Here is a 12,828-nt window from a genome sequence, read left to right on the forward strand (position 1 = left end):
TCCTCACTGTCCTGTTTCACTAATACGTGGGCGAAGCTGCAGGGGATGGCTAGTTCAAGTATAAGGTTCCAGTGGGATGGAAGCCTACCTCACCAACAACAATGTGAGGCATAAACAAACTCTGGAAGTAGTACAAGTCTGTTGTAGGGTTCATTATATAACACACCTGCTTACAAATGGCACCACTGTAGAGCAGAGTTTCTTAAACACTGCTGTATTTATTGTTAATGGGTCGCTTATGTTTTTTGTGATGATCATCAAGAAATGGGTCTCGAAGAAACTTAAAATTAAGCCTCCCTGCTCTAGAGTATCCATTTACCTTAACCTGTGTGTCCTTTGATTTCTCTGTGAGGAAAAAACAGAGGATGAAAACAAACACAATATGGGGAAAATATGTAAACTTACTTCACATTGATACACAAACTCGGTCTTCTGGACCTGAGAGCTAAACGCCACAGCCTGGCTTCAGGTCTTAAGCAGGTTACTCCGCTGAATAGTTTGACTTGAGCTTAAATTCTGATTTTTCTTTTTTTTTTTTGCTGCATTCTAGATCTTTGATTTCAGGCTACAGTTTATAACATATTTAATAACTGAACTCTTCTCCTATGCGATTGATAGATTGTGGGAATTTTTGGTCACCTTTTGTAATTTTGTCTTTATAAAATAATAATAATACATTATTTACACGTATAGAGCTTTTCTCATTGCTCAAAATACGTTTCCCAGTGAGTGGGGAGCCACTTCACCCACCTCTAATGTGTAGCTTCCACCTAGATGATGCAATGTCAGCTATTATTCCGCCACTATTCTCACCACATATTGGCTATTAGGTGGCGAAGTGCTGTGAGAGAGAGAGAGAGACTCCCACAATTAGAAATGGGGGATGATTAATGGGCCAGAATGACTAGGACATGGAGGGCAATTTATGATCTCCGAGAGTCAAGACCTCTACTTACGTCTTACGTGAAGGATGGTACCATTTTTATAGCACAGTGTCCCTATAACTCCACTGGGGCATTGGGATCCACACACAGCCCAAAAGGGTTAGTGCTTCCTGCTTCCCTCACCAACACCTCTTCCAGCAGCAATCCAAGCTTTTCCTAGATGGTCATTTTACCTTGTCCTGTATTGTCACTGCATTTTTCTGCACCAGTGGGATGAGCAACAGATACACTTCACTGTACTGGAAGGTACATTTAAAGTCAACTTCATTAAATTGGGCTTGAGAACCCCAAACTTATGTTGTAGGTTTTCATCATGCATGAACTTAATGTTTTATGTGTTTCTGTTAAAAGATCTTCTGCTGTTTAATGTGGACATAAAACACCAGTAAACCTTTGATGTCATAACCACTACACACTGGCCTTTGGTTTAAAACATTCTAATTTGTTATATTGTTGCCTGTTTTCTGCTTTTGTTAATGAGCAAATACGTTAATACTGGATTTGGCTTGTTGTTTTTTGTTTTTTTTCTTTAGGATTGTTTTTGATTTTCTCACTACAGTGGATTCAGAAAGTATACAGACACCTTCACAGTTTTTGATTTTTTAATAAATTTGAAGACCTTTCTGAAAACATGTGTTTCAGTTTGTCATTATGGATTAATAAGTGTAGAACGATTAGCAAAAATGGCAAGTTGTTTTCATTTAAAATTACATTTACAACAGAATAAAGTGTGCAGAAAGTTAAGGGGTCTGAATACTTTATTAATTCCAACTTTATTGTAATAGGAAATTTTAATGATTGTTAAAATAACGCTTTTCTTGCATCATTGGTCATATTTATGCTTTTTTTCTACTTTTCAGTTTTCCTGTCTATTGTGGTTACGTCAGCAGTAAACATTAAATTCAAATATGGGGGAAAAAACAACTAACTGTACTGCATATCCATCCATCCATTATCCAACCCGCTGAATCCGAACACAGGGTCACGGGGGTCTGCTGGAGCCAATCCCAGCCAACACAGGGCACAAGGCAGGAACCAATCCTGGGCAGGGTGCCAACCCACCGCAGGACTGTACTGCATATGCATAACGAAAATCTAAATTTATTTTGCAATTCTGAGTGGTGGCTCTGAGGCTAAGGATCTGCGCTGGTATCCCAAAGGTTGCCGGTTTGAATCCCCGTCACTGCCAAAAGAGATCCTACTCTGCTGGGCCCTTAACCTTCATTTGCTCCAGGGGTGCTGTACAATGGCTGACCCAAGGGGTATGCGAAAAACCAAGTAATTTACTACGAGATTAATAAAGTATAATAAAAATAAATAAATAAATAATACCAGCATATTTTATTTGCACCTTCCACCAGAGAGAATTAGCAGTTGAGCAGTGAACTAAGTGAAGAAAATTACAGAATTAGTAAATTCTACAGCTGTTTGAAGGGATGCAGGAAAAGAACAAAGACATTTATTTACTGCAATGTAGTTCATCCCCCACTTTGCACTCTGGGTAAATTGGTTGTTAGCTCTTCATACTTTGATGGGGAAACATCAGATATTTTAATGAGATTATCCTATAGTTAGTGACTTCCTTGTTCCCATCATGTATGAATGGTTTTAGAAGCTAGCCTCATGGGTTTTGTAATGTGTTAAGGCTACGACGTTGAGCACTTTCTGTTCTTTTGTGTTTGCACTTAATATGTCTTAAGCTTGAAGCATATATTTCTGTTCCTTTTGCCTTTCCTACTTGTCATTATTAAAAAATAAACCTCTTTCTTTGCTCTGTTCGAGATCATGCAATATTAATTGAATTCAATAACCTGTAATATTCATGATGGTAAAAAAGAAAGTTGTGCTTTCTTGTGCAGGAATAACTAGACTTGATACAGAAATTGCTCATAAAGAAATAAAGTGCTCAGTTTGGGTTTTGTTAACTTCAGACTTCCTTTCGCAGAATGCAGCTTGCATCAATCAATGTGGAAAATGTGAGAAGTAATTAATGAGAGAACACATTGTGCTCTGCCAAATTGGCGGTGCTAAAGGAGCTGAGAATGAAAGAGTCATTCAGCTGACAATGCTCAGTAAACATGACACTGACCAATTAATGGGTTTCTTCAAAATGAATTAAAAATGAATGCACTTTTCTTCTAGGGAAGCAACTTCTGAAAAGAAATACAAAAACTAGTAATGCTCCCAAGTGTTTTTTTTTTCAGACAGATCTACTACAACAACCTTAAACAGGTTTGTGTTTGGAAGATGTAGTGATGTAACATGTCTTGGTTTGTCCTGACCAGCTGTATTCCCCCTTATTTCAGCATCGCCTATTCCTCCTCCTCCTGGAGCCCCGGCTCCTCCCCCACCACCACCGCCACCTCCACCCTTGACCCAGTCTTTTGGCCCAGGCCATTTGTTGATGTCGACATCTGTAGGTGAGACCTCCACTTGCTCAAGGGCACACTTTCCTAATTATATTTTATTAATATGGCTCTGGTGCACAGGTATTTATTTACTTACAGGGGATGCTGGTGTACAAAAATTAGTTTCATTTTTAATTTTGTCTATTGACCACAAGTGTCCTAGAAAAAGCCTCCTGTTAAATTTGGATAAGGTGAAACAAAGCTTTAACGTTAAAAACAAACCAGATGATCATGTGTTTGTGGTGTGTACTGTTAATTTTGGCTAGTACATTTCACATCTTATTAACTACATGCCAGTGTTGCATATACATTAGTGTTAATGCAAAAGTAGTCAATTTGTGTGGAAAGCTAACACTGCGCCAGAGCACATGCTGCCAAGAGGATCATATCTACTACACTGTTCTTGAAGTATAGACGTGGATTGAAAGTAGCATATACCTCAGCAAATGATGGCCCAGAATCCTACCAATTTAGAGAAAAATATTATCTTTATATCTGTAAATATGTATTAGTATATTAAAAGAAATTGTTAGAAAGAGGCTTTGCGCACGTGACTAAGAAAATTCAAACCGTCTGTCCGATTTAAACAATTGCAAGTACTACAGATGGAATCAGCATCTGGCGTAACTGCTTGGGGCCACTTGAGTAACCTTACTTAATTACTAGTTTCAGAGATTATTATGTTGCTGTTTTTGTAATAAATGTCAAAAAGTGGAAATTGTTCCAGTCCTTGGCTTCTCTAGGTTATCCGAGTTGGGGCAGTTTCTACATCTCTCTATTATAAAAAAAAAATCTTCGAAGGCTTGGAAGGAGACATGACGTGATTTTCTGGGAGACACTTTTTAATGTCCCACGAGACAACACGCCTTTAAATGTTTGAAGCGCTGCGCGACATGCAGATCACGCAGCACGGCAGAAGCCGCAGCAGCTGATCGAACATAGAGGAGGTAAAAATAATGTTGTTTTTCCCATTGTAATACTGTTTAAGAGGGGGTTTCGGAGGAGCGACCGCATCTCCTTACCGTGCGTTCAGCCCCTCTCTTCACAATGCGAGAGGCAGAGATGCAAAGTGGCTGGCGCGTAGAGCGCCCCCTGGGGGGAAGGGGGTGAGTGAGCGAAGTGAGCAGGGGGCAAAGCCCCTTAGTTTAGATATCTAAATAACCAAGTGCCATTAAAGCAAGTCAAGCAGGATTGTGCCCAGGAGTAGAGTCCCCCCTCTTCCTAATCCAAAAATTATTCCTATGAGGTGTGATTGTGAACTGCCAACCTTCCTTGGAGTAATTCTTCTAAAGAAATTCAGAGTCATGTGACAGGAAAGAGCAGTCCTCAATTTTAATGTTGCCTTCTTGGACTTGCGTCTACTTTCCGAAACATGACTGTTTGCAGATGCAGCGGTTCCCACCTGAGAAGACGGCGGTAAATTCTTTCAGGCATATACAGTGGATTTTGTTATGTTGCAGCCTTGTGCTAAAATTGTTTAAATTAATTTCTTCCATCATCATACAACACTCAATACATCAGAATGACAAATTGAAAGCAGGATTTTTGTAATTTTTGCAAATTTCTTAAAAATTAAAAACCTGAAATATCACAAGTATTCAGACCCTTAGCTGTTACACTTGAAATTTGTGTCGTGTGCATCCCGCTGTGTTGATCATCACGGAACTGTTTCTACACCTTGTTTGGAGTCTATCTGTGGTCAAGTCAATTGATTGGGCCAATTAGAAGTGTACAAATCTTGTCTCTAAGAAGGTCCCACAGGTGAGCAAAAGTCAAGTCATGAGGTCGAAGAAATTACCTGCAGAACTTAAGAGACATAATTGTTTCAAGGCACAGATCAGGGGAAGGCTACAAAAATTATTGTGGCATTAAAGGTTCCCATGAATGCAGTAGCCTCCATAATTCTTTAAAAGAAGAAGTTTGAAACAACCTCAACTCTTTTTAGAGATGTCTACCAATCCAAACTTGCCAATGTAAGGGAGAAAGGCCTTGGTAAGGGAGGTGACCAAGAACCTGATGGTCACTCTGGATTAGCTTCAGAGAACCTGTGTGGAGGTGGAAAAAACTCCCAGAAGGACGACAACAACAACCTCAAAACTCCACCGATCTGGGCTTTATTACAGTGTGGCCAGATTTAAGGCTTTCATCAGTAAAAGACATGGTTGAACTTTGCACAAAGGTACCTAAAAGAATCTCAGAATGTGGGAAATGAGATTCTTTGGTCTGATTAATCAAAATATTTATGTCATATCTGGAGTATACCAGGCACCACCCATCACCTGCTCAATACCATTCCAATGGGGAAGCATGGTTGTGGCAGCATCATGCTGTGGGGTTGTGGCATGAGTGGCAGTTACTGGTAGCCTGGTGTGTATGTGGGAGGGGGATTGAGGGAAAGCTGAACGGAGAAAAGTTCAAAGATATCCTAAATGGAAACCTGCTCCAGAGCATTCTGCACCTCAGCCTGGGCTGAAGGCTCACCTTTCAACAGGACAATGCGAAGACCATACTGGAGCTGCTTAGGGACAACATGGGATATATGCTTGATTTGTCCAGCCAGAACCTAGATTTCAACCCAGTCGAATGTCTCTCCAGAGAGGTTTCCATCCAGAGGATCTGCAGAGAAGAATGGCAGAAAATCCCCAAATATTGGTGTGTGTAGATTGTTGGGTGAATTTGAAGATGACTTTAGGGTAGAATCGCTGTCAAAGGGTCTTCAACTAAGGACTTGATCTGAATACTTGTATCAATGGGATATTCCAGTTTTTCTAATAGAAATTGCAAACATTTCTAAAACCTTGCTTTTATTTGTCATTGTTGGGTTGGGAGTGTTGCTTGATGAGGGGAATAAATTAATTGAAGTGATATTAGCTTTAGAGCTGCAATGGAGCAAAATATGAAAAAAGGCGAAGGACTCTGAATACTCTCTGAAGGCAGTGTGGATTTTCTTGTCACATCCTTTGTAGTTTTTAGAGTTTGTGTCTCTACTTAAAGGCAGCATGAAGCTTGTAGAAAAGAATGATGAGAGATATATTTAGAAAAGAATGTGAACTATATCGAAAAGTAATATTCTTTTCTAAATGTAATTCCCTTCATTAAACTAAACATTTTTGCAGTTACTTTTTGATGTGCATGTACACATGGAGAAGGGCAGTATATGGTGCATGTAAAGGATGTACTGCCTCTCCATTCACCTTAATAAAAGGATAAGTGTCTGTCTGTTTGTCAGTCCAGTTGCTATGTCCCTGTCATTCCAAAAGGTGCCACATCACAAACCTTTGTAATAACAAGCTGCACTCTATTGTCATTCCAACAGATGATGCATCACAAACAATAACACTGCTTTGATGAATCCCATACCAAATGGAATATAAGAGGGACGTATGCATTGCATGGTGAACTGCAGATGTTCATGCTGAAATCAGCATTGATTACTTGGATTTCAAACCATCAAAGATGATCAGCGCAGCTAGTAGATTGTAAAGGATACAGACTCTTTAAAGAGTGCTGTCTTTGAACATAATCATTTTCTACTGTTATATAACAAAGGCTGCAATATTGTGAAAATATACCATTGCCGTTGCAGAAGTTGCTTTTGTAATTTTCCGCTTACACCCTGGAGCCATTCTTGATGTTTGTGTTTGCTCAGGCAGTAAGTCTATTTCATTTATATAGGCCACAATAAAAATGTTGTTAGCCTTGATAACAATAATTAATACTAGTATATTGAACATAAGATATGAAAATGTGTGTTTTTGGAGGCTTTTTCTAAGACTGCATTTCATTTGCATATTTTTCCAGAAAGGTAAGGCATATCTAAAAATCCATCCATTCGTTTCAAAACTTGATTATTCAGGGCTAGTTTACAGGGAAGCTGGAGCCTATCCCAGCGAGCATTGAATACAAGAAGATGTTACATTTATATTATGCTTTTCAAGACACCCAAAGCACTTTACACAGAAAATGGGGAGCCACCACCAATGTGCAGGGTCCGCCTGGATGAAGCGACGGCAGCCATTTTGTTCACCAGTCATTGGTTTTCAGGAGGTAAAGTGGTGAAAGAGATAGGTAGCCTTTTACGTACAGGAGATGATTAGGGGCCAGAATGACCAGACAGTGGCGAACAATTTAATCTGGACATTGGAAAACACCTGACCCTTTATGAAGGATGCCCAGAGATCTTTTTTGACCACAGAGAAGCAGGACTTTGGTTTTATGTTTCAACCAGAGGATGGCACCAGTTGTTTACAGCACAATGTCCCCATCACTGCACTGAGGCATTGGGCTCTGCACGCAAATCACAGGGTAAGTGTCCCCCGCTGGCCTCACCAACCCCTTTTACAGCAGCAACCCAAGCCTTTTCCTAGATGGTCTCTCGTCCAACTTCTGGTCGGACCCAAACATGTTTAGCTTCAGGTGGATGAATTGCGGGTGGTATGGCTGCTAGCTAGTTGGGTGAACATACACACACACACACATCAGGGATCAATTTAGCATCACCAGTTAACCTCACCTGCTTATCTTGGGACACATCTTTGGGGGATCTGCCATTGAAATAATTTTCTGAGCCCATTTCCCTTCATTACAGAGTTTTGGGAAGCCATAGCCTATAGCAGCACTGATTTCAGCCTTCTTATATAGAACATTTAGATAGTGTTTGATAGCAAAAGCAAGATTAAAAAAAAATGAAACCAATTTTACTGACACAATTTCTGAAATTCCATCTGTTAAAGCTTAGTGCACCGTATGTAGCTGCAATCATTCAAAAGCAATTAAAGCCAAGACACTGTCACTTTGCGAGACATGGGATCACAGCCAATGGCACCAGTAAGTGTCAAGTCTTTCCCTGGGAAAGTATGCAAATGTTTAAACTGCATTTGGGTTTAAAATTTTAATCAAGCATGAAATGACAAAGCCATCTAACTGGTTTGCTTTGGTGAAGGTGGTTTTTACTTTTCAGGTCACTGGCTGGAAATCCTGAAAGCCTCAGATTTTGCAGGTTATAACTTCTTTACAGCTCAATGCTCTCTTCAGTGACTGCAAAAAAAAAAAATATTGGAGATAAAACACTTATTTGACCTGAATGATGTGCAATTTACCTATAAGGAAATAGCGTGTTTTTTTTAGAAAGCAAATACAAATAAAGGCATAACTTCTCTTTTCAGTCTGCAGAAGCTAATGCATTTATACGTGACCAGAGAGGGGATTTTTTTTGTTTGTTTAGTATAAATGTTCCTAATTTTTCAGTACTTTTGTATAATGTTTGAGTCACAATTTTGCAGAGTGCAGAATGAAGAAAATTTTGCTTGGATTCTGGGTTCAAACTGTATATGAAATAATTTTTTTATTTGATGATGTGGTGTAAATTATTATGTATCAAAATGTGGTGCTGTCCCATTTATCTTACTTGATTTACTTTGTAACAGGGATCTGCTGTTCCAGTTTTGGATTGGAAGAGTGGATACAGAATTTCAATTTCCAGAAAATGTTTTAACTAGTGGCACATTTTTTTGTTTTTCATGAAGTGTTATGTCTTGTTAGTTTTCTTTTCCTGCCTATTCAGACATTTCTAAGGCTGCAGATTTTGCATTTCTGGGGACAACATCTAAATGTGTTGTAGAACAGAACAGATTGTTAATTAATTATTGATTGACTAACTCTGGGACATGTTGTGGTAATTAAATGGAAGTGCATGGAAGCTCTTCTTCACGTAAAGTGTTATGGGAACTGAGAACACTTTAATGAATTGTATAGTTGAATTGAAAAACAACTTTAAAAAGTATATGGAATACATATTGGGAAAATGTAGCCCTTAACTAAGCAAATGGGCTCAGTGGATGGAATGGTCTTCTCTCATGTGTCACACGTCTTATGGTCTTGGTGTCTCACTTTTGCTGTTGATCACATCTCATTTTCTGAAACCACTTTTCCTGGTGGGTTACTCTTTATTTCCTTCCAAATGTTTTATTAAAACTGTCTGTTTATAATTGCTGCACACGTTTATAAATTGGACCAATCTAGCTGATGAGGTTTTGTTTTCCATTTCATTTGCATCTCAAAGAGTGCGTTTACATGCACACACAAAACTCGGACAAATTGAGTAACCCGGTTAAGGCAGGAACCTACATTCTTAAAAATCTCTGGTTACAGGCTTGAGTCCACTTATGGAGTGGTCCTTTAGCAAGTTGCTCTGATATAATTAAGCTGCACAAAAAAATGGGCAGCCGTCAGTCTGAAAACAAGCATGGAGCCTAAGCAATGTGGGGGACATTACTTACAAGCATGTCTCCTGATCAGTATGGGGGACATTACTTTTAAAAGTAACTTAAGTACATTACTCGTTACTTAAAAAATAAAACATTTTTTTTATATAATGCTTATTATCAAGTGCAATACGTTACAACCAGTGCATAACTTGTTTTTTTCTTCTTTTCTATGAAAAACTATACATTTCACTGGCCAAAATTTGTTAATAAATCCTAAGCCCATATATGAAAGTACAGCTAAATGGGATGCTTTTCTGGTATTTTTGAAATAGGTTTAGTCCTTCATTAGAACAATCTAGACAAGAACAGGCCCAACAAATCATGCCCGTCCAATCCACGTAAGTCTTCTAAAATAACAGCAAGTCAAGTTTTGAAGGTCTCAAACGTCCTATTGTCTTCCACACTACTTGGTTAACTTATTCATTCAGTAAGTTAAACAAAGCTAGCTGATAAGCTCTTGGTTTCTTTCCTTTTGCATCTCATGTACATACAGTGTGCCTGTGGTTCTCGGTGCAAAGAGAAATTTTGTAACGCTTGTGTGAAGTTTACCCGTTAAGTTTCCAACTGTGTCCCTATTTTCTTGATGAACTCGTTTTAACGCTAAGGAGGTTAAAGTCAGTCTCAATCCAATGTACTAATTCCCTTCATAATTTTAAACACTTCAGTCAGGTCTCCTCCTAATCTTCTTTTGTTTAAATTGTAAAGGTTCAGCTCTTTTAATCTTTTCTCATGACTCATCCCCTGTACCCCTGGAATCGGCCTAGTGGCTCTTCTCTGGACTTTTTCTAGCCCTGAGACGAAAACTGCAGACAAACTCCAGATGAGGCCACACCAGTGAGTTGTAAAGCTTCATTGGCTGTGAAGTAAATCACACCCATCCTCTTATTACATCCCAGGCTGTTTCAGCATACTTCTAGTACTTCAATAATTTAAATATTGCATTAACTTAAGGAATAATCCGACTACGTAACTCATGTCACTTGTAACACATTACCCCCAGCACCTCTCCCGAGGTCATGCTGCTGCACTTAGCCCATGTATGTTTAGCTCATCAACATAAATTTAGAGGTTTCTAAAATACTGAGATGGTTTATTTCAACCAGGAGATGGAATACTGAGATCATCCATGTGTCTGCCTCAGGACATTTCTCTTTGTGAATGCTTACACCATTTTCTACCCATGGCTACGTGAATCTAACACATTCACCCGCTGCCAGAGTGCAATGGACTTGCAGACTATAAAACCTTATGTATAACCTGTTTATATGACCGGGTTACTAGTAGAGAAATCTACAGTGGTGTGAAAAACTATTTGCCCCCTTCCTGATTTCTTATTCTTTTGCATGTTTGTCACACAAAATGTTTCTGATCATCAAACACATTTAACCATTAGTCAAATATAACACAAGTAAACACAAAATGCAGTTTGTAAATGGTGGTTTTTATTATTTAGGGAGAAAAAAAAATCCAAACCTACATGGCCCTGTGTGAAAAAGTAATTGCCCCCTGAACCTAATAACTGGTTGGGCCACCCTTAGCAGCAATAACTGCAATCAAGCGTTTGCGATAACTTGCAATGAGTCTTTTACAGCGCTCTGGAGGAATTTTGGCCCACTCATCTTTGCAAAATTGTTGTAATTCAGCTTTATTTGAGGGTTTTCTAGCATGAACCGCCTTTTTAAGGTCATGCCATAGCATCTCAATTGGATTCAGGTCAGGACTTTGACTAGGCCACTCCAAAGTCTTCATTTTGTTTTTCTTCAGCCATTCAGAGGTGGATTTGCTGGTGTGTTTTGGGTCATTGTCCTGTTGCAGCACCCAAGATCGCTTCAGCTTGAGTTGACGAACAGATGGCCGGACATTCTCCTTCAGGATTTTTTGGTAGACAGTAGAATTCATGGTTCCATCTATCACAGCAAGCCTTCCAGGTCCTGAAGCAGCAAAACAACCCCAGACCATCACACTACCACCACCATATTTTACTGTTGGTATGATGTTCTTTTTCTGAAATGCTGTGATCCTTTTACGCCAGATGTAACGGGACATTTGCCTTCCAAAAAGTTCAACTTTTGTCTCATCAGTCCACAAGGTATTTTCCCAAAAGTCTTAGCAATCATTGAGATGTTTCTTAGCAAAATTGAGACGAGCCCTAATGTTCTTTTTGCTTAACAGTGGTTTGCATCTTGGAAATCTGCCATGCAGGCCGTTTTTGCCCAGTCTCTTTCTTATGGTGGAGTCGTGAACACTGACCTTAATTGAGGCAAGTGAGGCCTGCAGTTCTTTAGACGTTGTCCTGGGGTCTTTTGTGACCTCTCGGATGAGTCGTCTCTGCGCTCTTGGGGTAATTTTGGTCGGCCGGCCACTCCTGGGAAGGTTCACCACTGTTCCATGTTTTTGCCATTTGTGGATAATGGCTCTCACTGTGGTTCGCTGGAGTCCCAGAGCTTTAGAAATGGCTTTATAACCTTTACCAGACTGATAGATCTCAGTTACTTCTGTTCTCATTTGTTCCTGAATTTCTTTGGATCTTGGCATGATGTCTAGCTTTTGAGGTGCTTTTGGTCTACTTCTCTGTGTCAGGCAGCTCCTATTTACGTGATTTCTTGATTGAAACAGGTGTGGCAGTAATCAGGCCTGGGGGTGGCTACGGAAATTGAACTCAGGTGTGATACACCACAGTTAGGTTATTTTTTAACAAGGGGGCAATTACTTTTTCACACAGGGCCATGTAGGTTTGGATTTTTTTTCTCCCTAAATAATAAACACCATCATTTAAAAACTGCATTTTGTGTTTACTTGTGTTATATTTGACTAATGGTTAAATGTGTTTGATGATCAGAAACATTTTGTGTGACAAACATGCAAAAGAATAAGAAATCAGGAAGGGGGCAAATAGTTTTTCACACCACTGTATGTTAACCCGGTTTTTCTAGCCGAGAAAAAGGCATAATTGCCATTTTAGTAACTGTTTTTCTGTGAATAACCGGGTTATTAATGTGCATGTAAACACACTCACTGTTAATTTCCTTCTAGTTCAGAATATAACAAGTTAAAATTGTGAAATTACTCAAGGGAATTAAATATTGTAAATCATACCAAGCATGTTAACAAAAAAATAAGACAAAAAAAGTGTATTATTAGTGGACATACCTGTGATTGAGTTGAGACCTGCAGGTTTTAATATTAGGCAGTTTCTTAAGACTGAGGACA

General features: G+C 39.2%; 1 protein-coding gene across 8 annotated transcripts in view; it reads left to right on the forward strand.

Annotated features, from left to right (window-relative positions):
* The window catches only part of abi1a (abl-interactor 1a), a 198,911-nt gene that overhangs the window by 162,647 nt on the left and 23,436 nt on the right, over positions 1-12,828 (forward strand). For 6 of the 8 annotated variants that reach the window (XM_051928996.1, XM_051928993.1, XM_028804356.2 and 3 more), the window contains one exon: positions 3,251-3,364. The exons of the other annotated variants lie outside the window; for them this stretch is intronic. In XM_051928996.1, the coding sequence (XP_051784956.1) occupies positions 3,251-3,364 (114 nt within the window). The remainder of the gene's footprint in view (positions 1-3,250; positions 3,365-12,828) is intronic. 8 annotated transcript variants of the gene reach the window in all.

This window comes from Erpetoichthys calabaricus, chromosome 6 (assembly GCF_900747795.2).
Source record: "Erpetoichthys calabaricus chromosome 6, fErpCal1.3, whole genome shotgun sequence".
Lineage (NCBI taxonomy): Eukaryota > Metazoa > Chordata > Cladistia > Polypteriformes > Polypteridae > Erpetoichthys > Erpetoichthys calabaricus.